The sequence below is a fragment of the Chelonia mydas genome, chromosome 4 (assembly GCF_015237465.2).
Source record: "Chelonia mydas isolate rCheMyd1 chromosome 4, rCheMyd1.pri.v2, whole genome shotgun sequence".
Lineage (NCBI taxonomy): Eukaryota > Metazoa > Chordata > Testudines > Cheloniidae > Chelonia > Chelonia mydas.
This window is the reverse complement of record NC_057852.1, coordinates 30,264,570-30,285,192: the sequence shown is the minus strand read 5'-3', so window position 1 is coordinate 30,285,192 and position 20,623 is coordinate 30,264,570. Positions and strand designations below refer to the sequence as shown.

Sequence of the window (20,623 nt, the reverse complement as noted above, 5' to 3'; positions counted from 1 at the left end):
GTTTTTATGGTTTACAAATCACATTTTCCTATTTTAAAGATGTTTTTCTGTACCTCATACAAGCAAGTGAAACTGACTTACTGATTAGAGAGACCAAACAGCAAAACTAACTATACAAAGTGCTGTGAAATGCATGAAGTCAATAAACTAAAAATTGGGAAGCCGCCCCTTCTTTCAAATCTCTTTCAGTTATAGCAACATTTGGCCGAAGCGCTGAAAAAACTTCAAAATGTGAGTAACTTTACACACGTGAGTAATTCCATTATTTCTGGGTGTAAAGTTACTCACTTGTGTAGGTGTTTGCAGGATTTGCACAGCCTTAGCTGTTACTTAGAAGTAAAACATTTTTAGGCCACAGTGTGATATTTTCAGTTGACAGTGTCCCTAAAATTTGGGTGCCTAAAATTTAGACAACTGCGTACATACTTCTACATCTAAATATAAATGACTTCCTAATTTGATTGAAGTCAGTGGGAGCTGCAGGTCTTCAGCTCCTCTGAAAATCAGGCAATTTATTTGGGTGCCAAATTACAGAGTTAGGTGCTCAGCTTAAAAAAAAAAAAGTTACCTACATTTTCGTAACTGTTGTTCTTCGAGATATGTTGCTCATGTTCATTCCATTGGGAATGTGCATGCCCACATGCACAGTTGTTGGAGATTTTTGCCTTAGCAGTACCCATAGGGTCGGCTGTAGCGCCCTCTTGAATGCTGCGCTCAAGCGCCGGTATATTAGGCGCTGCTGATCCTATGCCCTCTCAGTTCCTTCTGGCCGGCAACCCACAACAGGTAGGAGGGCAGGTAATAGAATGGACATGAGCGACACATCTCAAAGAACAACAGTTACAAAAAGGTAGGTAACCATTTTTTCTTCTTCGAGTGCTTGCTCATGTCGATTCCATTCTAGGAGACTCACAAGCAGTGTCTTTGGAAGTGGGCTCAAAGTCCACAGTTTAGCGGCTTGCAATACTGCTCTGCATCATCCCTGGGTCTGTTGGGTAAATGCGTAATGGGCCATGAACGTATGGATGGCTGACCAGGTGGCCGCCCTACAGATGTCCTACAGATGGATAGGCACTTGGGCTTGAAAAGCTGCCAAAGAGGCTTGCGTGCTGGTTGAGTGGGCGGTGACAATTGCTGGAGGTGGCATCTTTGCCTAATCAAAGCAGCAGTGAATATAGGCAGTGATCCAAGAAGAAATTCTCTGAGCGGACACTGGATGACTTTTCATCCTGTTGGCCACTGTGATGACAATTGCATTGACTTGCAGAATGGTTTGGTCCTTTCAATGTAAAAGGCTAGTGCTCTCCTGACATCTAGGGAATGCTGCAGATGCTCCTCCTCCTCCTCCTTATGTGGCTTTGGAAAAAAGACAGGCAAGTAAATGTCCTGGCCCGTATGAAACTGCGAGACCACCTTGGGCAGGAAAGCCGGGTGTGGCCGCAGCTGGACCCGGTCTTTTCAGAAGACCGTTTAGGGTGGTTCCATAAGACCGTTTAGGGTAAGCGCCCTCATCTTGGAGACCCAGCGGGCGGATGTTATTGCAACTAGGAACGTGACCTTCCAGGACAAGAGAAGGAGAGAGCAGGAAGCCAAAGGCTCAAAGGGGGTCCTGTGAGCTGTGACACCACAAGATTCAGGTCCCAAGGTGGAACGGGGTCCCTGATGTGCAGGTAGAGGCACTCAAGGCCCTGGAGGAACATGGCAGTTATGTCCTGGGCGAAAACTGACCTGCCCTCGAGCAGTGGCCGGAAGGCCGAAATAGCAGCCAAGTGGACCTTGATAGATGAAAAGGGACAGGCCTTGCAGCTTGAGATGCAGAAGGTAGTCCAGGATCAACTGCAGCGAGACCCGCTCAGGTCGACTGCCTTTGTCCAAGGTCCAATAAGTGAACCGCTTCCATTTGGCCAGGTAAATCGCTGTGGTGGAGGGCTTTCTGCTGCCCAACAGGCCCTGAGCACTCCAGCTCCTCCGCATTTAACCATGTAGCAGCCAAGCCATCAGGTGCAGCGCCGCCAGGTTCAGATGCAGAAGACTGCTGTGGTTTTGGGATAGCAGGTCCAGCCTGAGCAGCAGCCATAATGGAGCAGCCACTAAGAGGTCCAGCAGCATGCTGAACCAATGCTGGCACAGCCTAGCCGGTGCTATGAGGATTACCTTCACCTTCTCCTGGTTGATTCTCATGAGGACTCTGTGAATCAGCGACACCGGAGGGAAGACGTACAACAGAGCCCCCGACCACAGGAGCAGAAAAGTGTCCAACAGGCTCGGAGCCTCTGTCGATCCCCCGAATTGAGCAGAAAACGTGGCATTTCCTGTTCTGCCTGGACACGAACAGGTCCACCTGGAGAGTTCTGCACCTATGGAAGATGAAGCTGGCCACTTCCGGATGGAGGGACCAGTCATGGTGGGATGAGAAGGTCCTGCTGAGGGCAATCTGCCAAAGCGTTCCTGGCCTCGGGGAGGTGTGTGGCTTCTTCCAACCCTGATGCAGGATTTCACCACTATGTGAGTGACGATAATATGTGGACTGGGACCCTGACCACACAGTCCAGGCTGTGTCTATTGGGGACATAGACCGACACCAGCCACAACAGTAGTGGTCTAGGTGGAGCTGCGCGTGCTGGACTACCTACGTGCAGGCCACCATGTGGCCCAATCATCGTAGGCACGTGAGAGTGGTGGTGAGAGGGTAAGTTTGCATGAGATCAGGTCCGCCATGGCTTGGAACTGAGCTTCGGGGAAGAAGACTCTACTGGCCTGAGTAGAGTCAAGGACCGCTCCAATAAACTCTATGCATTGTACAGGCATTAAGGTTGATTTTTTCTTGTTTATCAACAGCCCCAGGTTGTGACAGGTGGAGCAAATCAGATTGAGATGCCGCTGCACCTGATGCCGGGACCAGCCCTTTATTAGCTAGTCGTCGAGGAATGGATACATTTGCATCCCTCAGAGCCTCAGATAAGCAGCCACTGGCGCTATGCACTTTGTAAACACTTTTGGGGCTGACGAGAGATGGAAGGGCAGTGCTGTGAATTGAAAATGGCAGTGGCCCAACACAAAATGGCGGAAACGCCTGTGCCCCAGGAAAATGGAAATATAAGTCCTTTAAGTGGAAGGCAGCACACCAGTCTCCTGGATCCAGGGAGGGAATAATGGAGGCCTGAGAGACCGTGTGAAACTTTAACTTCCTGAGAGACTTGTTGAGGCGGCGCTGGTCTAAAATGGGTCTGAGGCTCCCTTTTGCTTTTGGGATTAGGAAATAGCAGGGAATAGAACCCTGTTCCCCTCAAGTCTGGAGGGACCTCCTCTACTGCCCCCAGGCATAGGAGGCTCTTGACTTCCTGAACAAGGAGTTGCTCGTGAGAAGGGTACCTGAAGAGGGAAGGGGAAGGGGAGTGGGAGGGAGGGTCGGCCACGAACTGCAGGGTGAAGATATTATGTCGAGCACCCAACGGTCTGAGGTCAGCCACGTCCAGGCTGACCGGAAGGAGTGCAGGCGGTTGAGGAAAGGGGGGAGGATCCTGGGAAGTGACTGGGGCGCCATCCTCGGGTGCATCCTCATAACGCCTGCTTCTGGCTTCCTTGGCCTCTGGAAGAACCAAGCTGGGCAGAGGAACAGGAAGATGAAAGGTGAAGCCATTAAAATCCTTTGTCTCTGTCCTTCTTCCTGTAGGAGATGGACCAGGAGGCACCCCAGGACCTCAACGGAGGCGGACAGAAAGGCTTTCTAGCCTGCTGAGGGATGTGAAGGCCCAAGGAACGGAGGGTGGCATGGGAGTCTTTAAGGCCGTAGAGCTGTGCGTCGGTCAGAGCACGGCTCCCTCAAACGGAAGGTCCTGAAGGGTAGTCTCCATCTCCTGGGACAGCCCAGAGGACTATACCCAAGAGCTGCGTCTCATGACCATCGCAGAGGTGACTACCCTGGCTGCCGAGTCCATTGCATCCCAGGTCATCTGGAAGGCGCCTCTCACCACCGCTTTGCCCTCGTCCACCAAGGCGGCTCACTCCTTGGCTCGGTCCTGTGAAGGCCCTCTTTAAACTTGCTAATGGAGTCCCACAGTTTGAAGTTGTACCTGCCTAGCAGGGCCTGATAGTTAGACACCCAAACTTGCAGGCTGGCTGTCAAATCAATTTTCCGGCCAGCCAAGTCCAGCCTCTTGGCGTCTTTATTTTTTGGCATGTTGCTCTCCTGTCCCTTTCATTCATGGCAGATACGACCAGGATCCCTCTGGAGGATGGGTGTACAGGTACTCAAACCCCTTTGCGGGGATATAGTACTTCTTTTCCGCTTTCTTGGAGGTAAGAAGAATGGAAGAGGGGGTCTGCCACACCGACAAGGCAATTTTAAGGACCTGTGGGTGGAAGGGCAATGCGATCCGGCCCAGGGTGGAGGAGGGTATAACATTAACGAAGTTGTTGGACTCCTCCGCTAACTCCTCAACCTCCAAGTTCAGGTTGGCAACCACTCTTTTGAGCAGGGCCTGGTGCTCCCGGAAGTCGTCGGGGGCACTGCTCATTAGCGAGGGGCCCGCCACAGCTTTGTCCGGAGACGAAGAAGATGACTGCATGGCAGGGGGAGGGGTAGCTGACTCTTGCTCATTGGGGCCCACTGTGTTGCCCCTGCATTGCATTTGGCACTGTGCTGACTCGGGTGCCAGCTGTGCTGGGGGCAGCTCGTCCAATGCAGCCTGGGAGGAATGGTGGGAGTACAGGACCGGTATAACAGGTACCCCCCATGGGTTCCAGTACTGCCACTGAGCAGGCCATTGCCCCTACCTCCATGCCACCGCTGCAGGAGCCACACTGCTCTTGTGGGTCAGTGGCATTTTGCCTTTTATAGATGAGGGGCTGAACTCCCCTTCAGGCTTGGACCACTGCCCTTCTGGTGACCAGGGAGGAGCCATAGATGCCTGAGTCTGCCAACTGCCCCTCTTTGGTGACCGGTAAGGACAGGGCGAGGACCAGTGCTGCACAAAGAGTGGTACCAGGGAGCTGGAGACTGGTGTTGCAACTGGGAACGATCCCACACCAAGGGGGATTGACGCCTGGGAGACCGCCTAGGTGATGGAGATCTGTGAAGTGGCGAACTCTGGTGGGATGCCTGACAGTACCATGGGTACGGGGTTTGGCGTTGTGACTCAGGTGTCCTGTGCCTTGCAGGCGGAGACCTTGGCATCAGGGACCTGTGTTTTCTAATCAGGGACCAAAGCTGCGGTGATGCGGACCATCACCTGTCGTCCAGGGATTGGGAATGCTCTGCTGTTTTAGGGGGCAGCCCCATAACTGGCTTGCCCTTAGATGCCGGGGCCTGGCTTGATGTCTGCAGTGCCGATCGGCCTTTCCACTGGGTCTGCTTCGGGCACGGATGACCCTACAAGGGGCCAGAACCCCCTGCTGCTCCCAGAAGTCGGAGATGGGTCCCTGGCTGGGCCAATCACTCTAACTCCTAAACAACTACTCTAACACTTAACTTAAAGGTCTAACTAAATACCTATCAACTAACAACAAAGGAGACAGAACAATAGACAGTAAGAACTGCTAATGCTCTTGTGATGCCAGACAAGGTGCTCCAACCAACCGTCATGGGCGGTAGGAAGGAACTGAGAGGGCATCGGGTCAGCAGCACCTAATATACCAGTGCAAGAACACGGAACTCAAGAGGGCGCTATAGCCGATCCTACGGTACCGCTAAGGCAAAAATCTCTGACTGTGCACATGGGCGCACACAAACATAGAATGGAATTGACATGAGCAGGCACTCGAAGAAGAAACCAAGTTTGGCAATTTTGGCCTAAAGGAAGTCAATGGCTCAAATTCAGTCCTGGCAATAATGGATGCAACTCTCATTGATTTCAGCCTTGGATGAATTTGGTCCAATGCGTTTTGCTTTAAAGGAAACAAAGACTTATTATAACAAGTTATGTTCATGCTTGAATATTGATCATTTCATTTAAAAGCAACTGGGGAATAAAGAGTAACTTTAATTATTTTTTAACATGTGTTCTTAATATTAATCAGTAATCAATCATTCTAGAATTTAATTTCTACCAAAAGAAAAACAATATATTTTTCCTTTCCTCATCAGGGAAGCACATTACCTGAGTAGCTTTATTGTTCTGTGAATTCCCATGGAAACCACCGACTAAGACTTAAAATTAAGTACATGCTAAAATCCCACTGACTTCCACAGGAACGCTTTCCTGAATCAGGCTGTAAATTACAATAATCCCAGACAACTAAAATTAGAAAGCTTTCTAGTATTTTCACTTTTCAGCACATTATCTTATAGCATCCCCAACTGGGTTAGGCTCTTCAAAGAATAACACACAGGTCCACATGAACTTACAGGTCCATCGGCATGGATTCTGTTGCAGGATCTCCCTGAGCAATAAACATGAAAGAAGGCAGAAGGACATTTTGTGTAGACTATTCTTGTAAAGTCTTTCCTTCCAAATGTATAAAGTATGTAAAGAAAAATTATGAATAACGCTATTCAGATGTCTCAATGAACTGATGATAACATAGGCCAATCAGGTGTCATGACACAAGCCAATCAAGTTTCATTCTTGTGGTGGTTACCATTTCTTTGTAAGAACACCTTGCAGGGCGTGCATAGCCGCTTACACTCAGTGATCAGCACAGTATGTATTCTCTCCTTTTTTCTCCAGATGACAAAACTGTAATTATGAATATGAAGCTCAACAGCTTTCGGATGGCAGCGGTAGAGTTCTATATATCATCGTTTTCCTATGTTAAATTCTTTGTATTAAGTGGACACAAGTTAAAATTATTGTAGATTTTTAGATTATATTACTGGTAGCTCTCCAGTGTAGCTTTAGGTAGCTCTGAAATCTAACTTTACTGTAATATGTCTAATATTCATACCCTACACTGTAGATACACACAAATAATTAAATAATAAACTATATTGTGCTTTGAAAATGTAATATACTCTGTAAGTGCTATTATTATTGTTGTTGTTAAAAGTATAACAGTACACATAAAAATATAATACCATACAATGTAAGGCTACACACACACGAGTTTTTGTCTTACAATACAAATGTTACCGATTTCTATTTCTTATAGACTTAAAGTGCCAGATCCGTGAGTGCTAACTTGTGCAAAAAAAATCAGTGCAGACATGGCAACTTGGCTTTTAACTCAGTTAACAGTTCCAGTTAAACCCCAGGCACACGAATGGATTTTAACTTGAGCCATTAACCAGAGTTAAAAACCAAGTCACTATGTATTCAAAGCTATTTTAACCGGAGTTAGTTAATGGGGGTGAGCTAACCAAAGTTAATTTTGCAGTGTAGACAAATAACAACAGGGCTGGCCTTACCATGAGGCAAATAGAGGAGGCCGCCTCAGGTGCCAGACTGTGGGGGGCGCCACTAGGACCCAGAGTGTAGAAAATTGTGTCTGCTGCTGGTGCATATGTAGTCTCTCTGCTCTAGATGCACAGAGATGGTGGAGTGCTGTGCTGGAGGAAGGAGGGCACAAGAGACATAACAGGCAGGCAGGAGAAAAGGTGAGAGGGAATAACAGAAAGCAGCAGCAGCTCCAGGGAGAGAGAGGAGGAGGAGCCTCTTATAGCACCTCTCTAGCATCTCCAGGAGCCTGGACTGATTAACACCAGCTTCTCTGGAAGCTTCCTGTTTCCTGCTGCTTCCCTGAACCCAACTGAGGAGAACAGGCAGTCAACTGAAGTAGTAGGAGCCAGTTAGGCCCTTAAGACGCTGATATCTTCCCTCACTCAGGCCCTACTACCAGCCTGCTTATTTGTCCCCTTCAATTGAGTGTTGAGAGCCACCATAGCTGGCACAGAACAGCAGTCATGAGTGAAAGAAGAAAATGCCCCTCTGGGGCAGCATTCAGAAAAAGAAAGCAAGCAAAGGAAGCTTTTCTATCTAAGCAGGAAGGAGCTCTCCTGAGATACACAGACACAAACGTTCACGGTGAGTCTTCTGGCCCCAGTGAGGATGTGAGTGGTGAGGAGATGCCTGATCTTCCAGTTAGTCAGAGTGCAGGTGACCAGGCAGCTACTGCAGCATCCATAGCTCCATCTCAAATGGATGTAACCATTCCTGAAGAAAAGTGTAGATCAGAGAAGTGTGTGGTGGAGGTGCAAGAAACAGCTGCTGGTGAATTTAGTTCCTTAAGTCTAGATGATCCAGGACTGTGGACCCACTGAGCAGTAGCCTGAGGGACTTCCTTGTTCTGCATGGGCCACAACAAGTGAAAAACTTCATGTTCCCCAAAGACAATGAAAACAGAAGAGTCCATCCAACACATTACTGGCATGAAATCCCCAATGGTGACAAAGTGGAGAGGCCATGGCTTATGTACTCAAAACCCAAGAATGCTGCATACTGTTTTTGTTGCAAACTCTTCCAGTCTAGTGTTCCAGCCACACTGGGTTCTACAGGAACAAAGGACTGGAAAAATCTGGCTAGAAATCTGGCATGCCATGAGAAGGCAGCAAATCACCAGAGAGCATTCCATAGGTGGAAAGAGCTTGAGATGCGACTAAGGTTAAAGACCAGCATAGATGATCAGCATCAAGAGAAGATTGCATCGGAGTCTCTTTACTGGCAAAATGTTCTGAAAAGGCTCATTGCCATTGTGAGAATGCTTGCTACCCAAAACCTAGCACTGCGTGGCACTTCAGATCAGCTGTAGGTGCCAAACAATGGAAACTGCCTTAAAATTGTGGAGCTGATGGCTGAGTTTGATGCTGTACTCCAGGAGCATCTAAGAAGAGTCACCACCCAAGAAATGTACACACACCACTACTTTGGAAAAACAATTCAAAATGAGATCATATAGTTCCTGGCAACAAAAGTCGAACAGAAGATTGTGGCAGATCTGGAGTCAGCAAGATATTACTCTATTATTCTGGACTGCACACCTGACATCGGCCATACAGAATAAATGACTTTAATGGTGCGTTTTGTAACAACAACAGAACCTAGTGAAAATGTCCCTGCAAATGGTGACTGTCAGAGAGCATTTTCTAGAATTTATTGACATGGATGATACTACAGGAGCTGGTATGATAAATGTGCTTCCTAAAAAGCTGGAAGACATGGGAATTGCGATAGCTGACATGAGAGGTCATGTAAAACTTATCAATGAAATTGTTGTTAATTGTTCACTTTATTAATATAACTTCATAAGCAAAGTTTTATGAATGAAACAACATTCATTCATAAAACCGGTTACCCCAATAACTGGCTAATTGAGTTTCACTTTCAATCCAATTGCTGCTTAAATCGCTGAAACTTACACTGTTTCAACATGGTAACTTCTGTGCACTGTTTGCCATTCCTTACACTTGTCCATATTGTAATTCAAACGCCATTTTAAAATGCTCACTTCATTTTGTAAAAGCTTGCTGCAAACATCATTTTTGAAAAACCAGCCTGTAATCTCATTAGTTTAGTTTAGATGTGTGAATGAAGTATTTATGGATAATGGAATCAACCTCCAGCCCCAGCCTGTCCTGATGAAATAAAGTGTAAACACCCAACGGCTGAGGATGCAGACAACAGCCCTGACAAAGTAAGAGGAGTCCATCCTCAAAAGAAAAGAAGAAAAGTACAATTGAAGAAACATCAAAGCCAGGTCCCAGGCTGAAAGTCATGTCTGCAATTGACGGGTGATCAATCACACCAGACCCAGAGGCAGCGTGACACAGCAAGACCTATAGACTCTGGATTCAAACTAAAGCCTACAAAAAGGATGGGTGAGATGGAAGACTTTGAAGGGTAACATTCTGCTGCCAACATGGAAGGGCATCGGTGCATGCCCAACAGAGACCCAGCTCTTCCTTGTGCCCAGCTTTCCTGGCCAGTTAGCTGTCATAAGCTATGAACCCAAGCCACGAACTCAAGCTACATTCATGACTGGTAACTATACAGCAGCTGCAGAACCTGTGTCTGTGTATGAACGAATGTGTGAATGAATGTGAAACTGAATGAAATGTTATAGCTATAACTGACTGCCTACTATGATTCTTTTTGTATTCACAATAAATGTGAGATTTTGTCTTATCCCCTTTAATAAGATCCTGCTGGTTTTTATTTTATTGGTATAACAGGGCTGTGATAATGGTGCCAACATGAGAGGAAAGAACAGAGGAGTGCAGACACGGATCCGAGAGTTAAACCCTCGAGCTTTTTTTGTCCCATGCAGTTCTCATTCATTGAACTTGGTGGTAGTGATGCAGCATCAGCTTCTAGTGAGGCTGCTGAATTTTTTAATGTAATTCAAAGCATCTATGTATTTTTCTCTGCATCAACTCATCAACGGCAAATTTTGAAGCAACATCTGGGAACATCCTCTCTGACACTGAAACCACTGAGTGCCACATGATGGGAAAGTCGAGTGGAGGAGATAAAGCCTATCAAACACCAAATTGGGAAGATAGATGATGCCATAGTTGCCATTATGGAGGATAATGCTATGACAGGAACTGTTCGTGGGAGAACAGTGGCAGAGGGAAATGAAATCATCAGAAACATACATAACTTCAAATTTCTGTGTGGCTTAGTGTGTTGGCATGACATACTGTTTGAAATAAATGTTGTAAGCAAGAGACTCCAAGGTGTTGACCTTGATATATCTGGAGCAATGGAACAACTGGAAAAAGCAAAAGTCTTACCAGTCAGATGAGGGATTTCAAAATGTTCTGAAAAATGCACAGAAGTTGACAGAGGAACTTCACACTGAAGCTATTTTCCCACCCATTCAACAATACAAGAATCACCAAAGAAGACGACATTTTGATTACGAGGCACGGGATAATCCCATAAGAGACCCCAAACAACAATTCAAAGTTGAATTCTTTAACCAGGTGCTAGATTGTGCAGTACAGTCAGTTGAAGAATGTTTCATGCAGCTCAAGGAACACAGCAGTATATTTGGGATGTTGTATGAAGACCTACACCAGCAATGCAGGGCACTAGAGACAGTGTTGACACCCGACGACATGCGTGATATTGATGCGAGTGATTTAGGTGATGAACTAAAAGCCCTTTCAAGATACATTTCAGCAGGATCAATTCCAAAGGCTGTTCTGGAATATATGTGCACAAATAAGATGACCACCCTCTTTCCAAATGCTTTTGTTGCTCTGCACATACTTCTAACACTTCCTGTAACAGTTGCCAGTGGAGAACGCAGCTTCTCCAAGCTGAAGTTAATAAAAACACATCTATGCTCCACAATGACACCGGAGAGGCTGGTCAGTCTTGCAACCATCTTAAAAGAGCATGAGCTGGCCCAGAGTGGGGACCTTCAGGAAGCAGTTCAAATCTTTGCAACCAAGAAGGCACGGAAAGCATCAGTTTGATGATTCAAATAGATAAAAATGCCAGTGAAGAAAAGAAAAGTTAACTTTCAAACGCCTGAACGGCAAATGTAAGTGTAACTTAAAATTTTTGAACAAGGCATTTTAAGTTGTTAGCTCTCTTTTATTGGGGTAGGTAGCAGAGCAGTACCATGAGAGGAGTGGAACAGGAAGAAGGCAGAATTGAGACCTTTCAAAATTTTGGCCCCAGCGAGGGGGAATGGGGGCGTCATTTGAGCTCCCCGCCTCAGGTGTCAAAATGTTGTGGGCCAGCCCTGTATACTAAGAGATATGCTTCAGCTCAGCTGGAAGTTTTGCACTTGATACAGGAATAACTGGGTGAAATCTGTGGCCTATGTTGTGCAGGAGGTCAGACTATATCAACGTAATGCTCCTTCTTCGGGCCTTAAAATCTACAATTTTATGATTCTACAAATGGGGGTATTGCAGGGGTTCCCCTATGTCTTGGCAATTTCTGACTGTCAGAATGGCTTGTAGGGGCTATTGCTCGTCAGCATAGATTACTGCAGTTGGACCAGCGCTGAGCTGGCCAAGGCTTTTGCAGATGCTTTCAGACAGCTTTCAGAGTAACAGCCGTGTTAGTCTGTATTCGTAAAAAGAAAAGGAGTACTTGTGGCACCTTAGAGACTAACCAGTTTATTTGAGCATGAGCTTTCGTGAGCTACAGCTCACTTCATCGGATGCATAGCGTATCGTGGAAACTGCAGAAGACATTATATACACACAGAGACCATGAAACAAAACTTCCTCCCACCCCACTCTCCTGCTGGTAACCTGGTAATGTCTTCTGCAGTTTCCACGATATGCTATGCATCCGATGAAGTGAGCTGTAGCTCACGAAAGCTCATGCTCAAATAAACTGGTTAGTCTCTAAGGTGCCACAAGTACTCCTTTTCTTTTTTCAGACAGCTGTGCACATCAGAAGTGATTCACATCTACCGCAGCAGCACACCCAAGGTTCTGGCACTCCCTCTTTATTTTTTATAGACTATTGTTCCTGAATATTCAATTGGGTTCATCGAGATCAGCTCAACTGTGAAGACTAAAGGAGGCAAAACACAAAGGAGGCTTATGGGAAAAGGAGTGAAACACGTCTCTCTTTACTGGCACAACTTGAATCAAAAACATGCGCTAACAGGCAGCGGCCAGGAGGAACTGACTTCGTTCCTTTGCCAGCCTCTCCCACAAGGTATTGCTGGGTGGTGACTTGTACCAGGAAAAAAAGATCCCACTACTGAGATAAGTAATTTTATATTTAAACCAGGAAATGATACCTTGTTCATAGTCTCATCACCATCATCATGTGAAAGGGAAAGTGAGTAGATTCTTTGCCAGGGCTGGTAACTTTTCAAAATAGCTTTGCAAGGCTACATTAAATCTATGATTTCTAATTTACCAGACTAATATCCGAGGCTATAACAGCCAGAGCTGATTACGTTGAGTGATGCTCATTCTAACTCATGGTAGAGATATAGTTGTTCCAAATCCTAGTCTCTCCCAAGATTCACAGAAGAACAGAGCACATGCACCTGAATGGATGGTGAGCACGGTCCAGCACAGAAACTCATCTTTAGCACACTGAGGAGTAGGAAGGGAGAAAGAACTCATGAATTAAAAGCTATTAATTCTCGTTCTTAATGGGGAAATCTCTAATGGAACAATTCAGAAAGTACACACTGCCATATTGATACAGACTTTTGTGAGTGGTACTGCTAAGGATAATTGGGGAACCACTGCATTAGATATTACCTCGTGAAGAGCAAATTAATGCTTTCTTCACTAACCTCAATGGCTCTTAATTCATGAGCTCAAAAAGCTCAAATAAAATATAGTATATCCTTCTTCTGCAGTGCAAGGAGAACATGATTGCTGAGGGAGCCTAAAGTTGGAGGTTTCCTAACTTTAGTTCTGTTATAATCTCAACCCTAACATTGCATTAGCATAGGTATTTTTCTTTGGTTGATGGCTTTTAATAATAAAGACAAAGCTGCTTAGGAAATACTGCATTATAAGCCTGATCCAACTCCTGTTGAAGTCAATCTGTCTTTGCAGGGAGCTTAACTTTAGGCAGCCATTTTTTAAAAACCTGGGCCCAGGAGCACTAGCTGCATTATGTGCTTTCAACCACTACCACAACAGTGAGCACAAGCAAACGTCTGGAAAAACTACCTACCTCTTCTTTTAAGGGGGAAAAAAGTAGTTTCAGAAGCCCTGTGCTAATTTCCACTCCTAAAAACTTAGCAGTTCAAACACACAAACTTGGATTGCGAAGAACCAGAGACATTCAGCAGATTCTTTTTAATTCACAGGATGGATTTTCACTTGCCAAAAACAAAAAACCAGCCAGTGCCTTATTTATGTGCACGACAGTCTCTCAATTTAAAAACTGGCATTGAAATACACAGTTCATCTCAATAACTTCAAATAGATTCATGGTGATGTACAAATGAATCCTACGTAAGAATTTCTTGTACGGCACTCACAATCATATTGTTAAATATAATAATTTATGAACTTACTTTGACCTGAGGGTATGATTTTTTGTTCTTTTCACTAGAAGCACCCGGAAGTCCACCATGCGAAGGCCCTTCACACACATATCTGAAACGAAACCCTCTCTGTGGAAATTGAAAAGAAAAAGAAAAACAAAAAAACCTTTGAAAATCATCATTTTAAAACAACTATCCACTGACAAATTGAAATGTTATGGCTGCTAATTCCTGAAACACACTCTGGATACTTCCAATGGGTGGCAAACAGTTTTATTCTTATTCACACACATAGTGGCAGTAGGAATCTCTTCTCCCAATGCTAATGTGATTATACTAAATGGACGTGGGTGCAGAGATCCCTTTTCACCCCAGAAACCAGTCAAAAGGTGGACGAAAGATTTAGAATAGTGAAGACACTCTCTTCATCATGGTAGTAGTCAAGAGGTGGGGAGAGATAGAATAGGAGCCCCAACAGTGAAGGGAAGGTGAAGGGGGCGGGGAAAGAAAGAGTTCTTCTCCCTCTTACAGAATAGCAGCCATGAAACCAACAAGAATGTCAATTTCACATTTCATTTCAGGAACATCATATTTTGGTATTTCTAAAACAAGTTTTCCAGGGATCTGCAGTTCTCCAAGAAATTTGTTCCATATAGGAACAAAAGCAATTTCAATAATAAAAAAAGCCCTGGTGAACTGAAATCCATGAGATCCGATGTGCTGTATTTATGAACACTTTCCCTTTATTTATTTCTGTAAGTGGGGGGAAAGGAGTAGGAAGTGTCCAGGTTAAGAAAGTTGCACAAAATAATTCACTTTTATGATTAGATTACTTTTACACTGGACATAAAACATGAGTGGACACTGAAAATTTTTGCCAGCTTACAGTGATTGCCACCGGAAAGTCAGCCTTTACCAACAATAACCACACCATCGTAACCAAGATAACACAATTTATCTGCGGTTCTAAGGTTACGCTTATGCACATGGGTCAGATCCTCAAAATGTATAAATCAGCATAACCCCAGTGAAGTAAATAAACATAAGATTTCAAAGGATTTATTCTATCAAAGAGAAATGTAAACAAGATGGTTCTAAGTCATTGCTATAGTCATTGACATACCAGGGATGAAAAAAACTACTGAAAATGAAAGCCACCTGGGAGAGGGGATTTGGGAGAGAGTAGTGTTTAATAACAGGTTTCAGAGTAGCAGCTGTGTTAGTCTGTATCCGCAAAAAGAAAAGGAGGACTTGTGGCACCCTAGAGACTGACAAATTTATTTGAGCATAAGCTTTCGTGAGCTACAGCCCACTTCATCGGATGCATGCAGGATCTACTACAAAGAAATGTTAACACACCTTTCACTGTAGTATTACAAATGGCACTACCTCTCTTATACTTTCAGTCAGGAAGGTTTCTCCTCTTTGGCCCCAATCCTGTGATTGACAGAGCTTTTTTGAGTTCAGTGTGATTCTAGGAAGTGCAGCAGCCTGCCCAGTAATGTCAACTATTGGGTTGTAACCTTAATCAGACAACATTTGCATGGTAGGATCAGGCTGCAGACATCTGACACCAGGTTCATCTGAATGTAAGTGTTTGTCAGCCCACAGTTATTCACAACGCTCACACAATTGCTCTTAAAATGAGTAATCAACCTCAAAGCCTCCGCAATATCTATCCTGCTAAAGACTTTGCTGTTTAAATACTTGTGCCTCATACAATGTTTGACTTTCACTCACATACCCACAGAACAGACTGATACTCATGAAACACTAAGGTTAAAATTCACTTCAACACATTAAGGCAGAGCAATTGGGCTTTCTGCCTGTGAAGTGCCCAAGTGGGGGTTGGGGTTGTGGGAGCCAGGGCTGAAATTCATTCCTGAATCTAGGGCTAGGGCTGCAGAACAGCCACACCGAAGCCACTGCAAACTGCCAAGGCCGCTGGATCCATGTAATTGCCTGTATAACCCTCCCTACCCGGCATTGTCCTGCCCCCATGACTGACCTATGTGGGGCCAGTGATGAGACTGCCTGCACAGTGCTCTGTCCATGGCTCACCCTGCACAGCCACACTACAAACCTTAAATTGTCTGGTGCGCCTTGGGGCCTCTCTACAATGGGAGCCATGGGTGGGGTGGCCATTTTACAGCCATTGCACACTGTAGACCCAATCATGTATTTAAGGCACAGCCTGGAGTTTGGGATGATTCAGAACCACATGAGAAGCAGAACTGCTCCCAGAGTTCCTGGTGCACAGAGCATGCACACTTCACTGAGTGCAGCATGCACCCCCCTGGTGTGCCAGGCCAGCCCGGTGCAAAGCTAGGGATGGGGTCAGGGACGCACCTTCCCCCAACTTCCTTTGGGCTAATTTATGTTTTTAGATGTGCATGGAGTGAGCAGTCACTGCATTCCCGAGTGCACAGATTGTATTGTGACAGGCCTTCACATGGGGTATGCCCGGGGTGGAGCAATCTTTGGTCACTTCCATCTCCCTATGCACCCATCCAAGAGCATCACAATCTGGCCTTGTATGTGACTGTGTGGGAGGGGTAGGAAAAGGGTTTCAGTATTGTATTGGCCAAGGGAGGAATCACTGGATGTAGGATTATGTGCAAATGCCTTAGAAGGGCTGAAGCCACAATTCCAACAGAGAGGCTGGAGTATCAATCACAGTGAGCACTCTGCACCTTTGCCCTGGGTGGGAAGGTGGTTTCCATCCCCAGCAATTCCCATACACTTTACCTGCATGAAGCCCAAGTAGTGCAGTGAGATGAAAATCATACTGACAGAAGAGTGAAAAGTAGTGCTGTTCTGTGCTTGTGTAACCCATACACCTCCTGGATGTGGTGTTCTGTCCCCTCTAGTGGCACCGAGACCACTTAGAGATTAATGAGTCTATTACAGCCTTAGCAAGAGCCATGTGGCTTCTAGCTCATGCAGTAGAGACTCATGCACTGAGGTTCCAGGTTTGATCCCACCTGCTGACAACTGGGGTCTGTCAGTGTTACACTTGTACAAAAATTGCATTCCAAAATTACCTTAATTTATTCTTGGGATATTCAGCGTTACCAAGCGTGTGACAAAAGGAATCCCACAGGGCTATACAAATTATGAGTTAAAATTTCCTGCAAGGGTTTTGAAAAGAGTGCGGAAAAGGGCCATTATATATGTTATTTTTATTTTTCATTTTAGCAAGAAATATGAAAAAACCCTACAAATTTTCCAGAAATATTTCATTGACTCATATTTGTTTCATATATTGGGATATTTTCCTCTCATAACCTATTTTAAGGCTCTTTCCTAGATGGAAATGTTTTCTACCTTTAATAAAATACATTTAATATAACCCTCAGAATTTTTTTGTGCTGTGACACTTCCAGACAGATGACAAGAGATAAGAACAGAACAAAACAGGAAACAACCTTGCTATAAAAGCGTAAAAAACAAAACAGAACCCTGCTAATAATGCACCACAATTCTTATTAGTTCAAAATGCTTTACAATGAGATACTTTATTCAAAAACAATGAGGAGTCCTTGTGGCACCTTAGAGACTAACAAATTTATTAGGGCATAAGCTTTCATGGGCTATAACCCACTTCATCAGATGCATGGAGTAAAAAATACAGTAAGCAGGGATAAATATACAGCACACAAAAAGATTGGAGTTGCCTTACCAAGTGGGCGGTCGGTGCCAACAAGGCCAATTCAATTAGAGTGGATGTAGCCCATTCCCAACAGTTGACAAGAAAAGGTGAATATCAACGGAGGTGAATAACAGCATTATTTAGTATCCCTCCATCTTGGATTACAGCTGTACTCAGACAATATGCTGCCACAGCTACCCAAAAGATTTTCAAAATGCAGTATTCCTCTTACCTGTTTAGGCTGTTCTATGATTTGAAGATATGGTCCATCTGCTAATAAAAAAAAGAAAAATAATAACACACCTCTGATTTACATCAGCATCACATATAAGAAGTCAGAGGGCTAAATTAGATCTCCGAAAAAGACATGGGGTAAAATTCTCAAATATGCCTAAGAACCTGAGTTTTATTTTGAAAAGTGAGTTGGGAGCTGACATCCTATTGACTTTCAATGAGACTGAGGCTTTGTCTACACTGGCACTTTCGTTGTTAAAACTTTTGTCCCTCGGGGTGTGAAAAAACACCCCTCTGAATGACAGAAGTTTTAAGGATGAAAAGCGCCAGCATGGACAGCGCTTCATCAGCGGGAGCCAAGCTCCCATAGATGAAGCTACCGCCCCTTGTTGAAGGTGGTTTTATTTTGTCACCGGGAGAGCTCTCTCCTGGGGAGAAAGAGCAGCTACACAGGGCACCTTACACTGGCACGGCTGCAGCAGCACAGCTGCACCGTTGGTAGGTGTGCAGTGTAGACAATGCCTTAGGCTTTGAACGGTGGGATTCCCAAAGGGAGCTAAGGCTGAGACTTGCAATGTTTTAGCATCCTGCCAGCAAGTGGAATTCACAATCCTGAGCTAGGCATGCAGGCTGCATACACAATGCCTTGGGGAGAGCGAGGTGCCTAAAAAGAGATTCACAGAAGCCAGCAAGCTGAGCAGGAAGCTGCTTAAGCAGGCTAGTAGGAAATGCCAAAGAGAGGTGGGTGGCCGAAGCCCTGGCCCCTGAAGGAGTTAAGGATCTCAACTCCAGGCCAAAGGGTGGCATTTCCCTGGATTTGGGATTAACAGCTGTGAACCCTTTCCTGGAGTTAGGCAGATATTCTATGTCAAATACTTTTCAAGAAAAACAGAGGCGGCTGCTTGTAAACTTTAGCCTACAGGTTAGAGCACTCACTAGAGATGTGGGAGACCCTGGTTCAATTCCCCCCCTGCCTAACGTGGAGCAGAGATTTAAAACCAGGTCACTCACCCACAAAGTGACTGCCCTAACCACCAGGCTATGGGGCATCCTATGGAGGGGCTTTCTCAGTCTCTCCTGTTGAAGCCATTCTACTTGGTATGAAATAATTAAATATTCATTGCACCAGAGAAAATGAGAGGTTGGCTAACAGGGCACTCCCCTGGGAGGTAGGAGACGCAAGTTCCAGTCTCTGCTCTAATGACTATTTTAGTATTTCATATCTTACCACTTCCTCCTACAGCTGTGTTTTGTGCAGAGCCTGATCCTGTGCACAGCCTCTAAAGCAGCATCTGAGCATGTCCACCAGAACAGGTCCCGTAGGCAAGATAGGCTGGGGAACGCCTAGTTTATGAATCCCACTGGAGTGTGAGTTAGGTGCCCAGCTGCTCGGTGGTGTCAGGGTTTAGGTGGCTGTGCACTTGCCCACCACCAGAAATGTAAGCACCGTGAGGACTTTACCAGTGGAAACATAGGTACCTAGGGACTTTGGGCACCTAGAGGGTTAGATGCAGTTGAGCCAGATTTTTGAGGATCTAAATTTTCAACTTAAGTTTACTAAAGTGGACTTAGGTCCTTATGTCCCCCTTATGAATCCTGTTCTAAGTGCCTAACTCACTCCTGAAAATGGGACTTAGGAGCCTAATTCATGTATACACTTTCAAAAATTTTACTCATGAGCCAGTTTCTGACATCAAGTATTTGGGTCTGCTCCACTAATAATGTCAGACTCCAACTGACTTAAATGGTCCATAATCAGATGCAATGGGCTAAATCCACCCTGTGCACCGGGCCAGCACAAGGGCTATGCACCACTTAAATCCTACTTAAGCCAAGCCCGGTTTGGAGGACCTAAGCGATGCATTGGCTTGTGCTGGTCTTCTGAAGAGAGGTCAATTTGACCCTAATAAGCCTGATCCAAAGCCCATTGAAATCAACAGGAATCTTTCCATTGACTTCAATGGCCTTGGAGCAGGCCCTAGGTGAGAAATTCTCCATGAAGGCATTCATTGTACGGCATCTGAGCGCAGAATTCGGTCTAATCAGGGCTTAAATTGGAAGAAGTTACATGGAGCTAAGGAGTACCCCTTGCCTGCCATCTCGTTCAGATTCTCAGTTATGAAAAGAGAAAGTTCATCTCTTGCCCTTATGGCTGTGAAGATAATTTTAATAATGTGAACCAAGTATTACTGATGCAGAGATGCCTTCAGGAGTTTCCAGAGAGCTTGAAAAAACAGTTCTGAGAGATGTAAACTGCCCCTTCATCTTAACAAGGTGTTAACTCATATGACCAATGGTAACGTTTAAATGTTAATAATGTTATCAATCAGCTGTTTATCAAAGTCTGTAATAAAAGAGAATAATTTCAGGAAGATCTGCACAATCTACAATGAGTTGTATATCATTTTGGTGCCACAAGTGGGTACCATCTTCCTTTTTTTTTTTCCAACAGCCAAGAGAAAGACAAGTCCAAAAAGTCTAACAGAGCCCGCTAGGACACCAGAACCCCACCAAAAGGAGCCAAACCACAGTAACGTAGCAGATCCTATGGGTATTTCCATACTCCACTGAGGAGATGATAAGATCCAGGAGCTCATCAGAACATTCATGACCACATTCTGAACAACTGCACAATCCACCACAAGTGGCACGTTGTTCTGACATCTTCAGTGGGGGAATCTTAGAATAGTACCATTAATCTTTTTGCAACCTGATGTTCACTGACTGGTTGAAATACTATAGGATTCATGTATTTGTAGTAGTGTGATTGTGGCACTGAGACCATTCAATTTTAGTAAAATAGCTTTTTATTCCTTACATAAAAATATCACACAATCTTCTCAAAATAAAAAAGGGAATCTTGGTAAATAC

General features: G+C 45.0%; 1 protein-coding gene across 5 annotated transcripts in view; it reads right to left on the bottom strand.

Moving 5' to 3' along the window:
• NFKB1 (nuclear factor kappa B subunit 1) overlaps window positions 1–20,623 on the bottom strand; it is a 95,879-nt gene that overhangs the window by 46,566 nt on the left and 28,690 nt on the right. For 3 of the 5 annotated variants that reach the window (XM_027833492.3, XM_037896972.2, XM_027833498.3), the window contains exons 4-5: window positions 17,751–17,791; window positions 13,897–13,995 (exon numbers count right to left, since the gene is read on the bottom strand). In XM_027833492.3, the coding sequence (XP_027689293.2) occupies window positions 13,897–13,995; window positions 17,751–17,791 (140 nt within the window). The remainder of the gene's footprint in view (window positions 1–13,896; window positions 13,996–17,750; window positions 17,792–20,623) is intronic. The other 2 variants (XM_007054382.4, XM_043545249.1) reach the window with 1 other exon arrangement.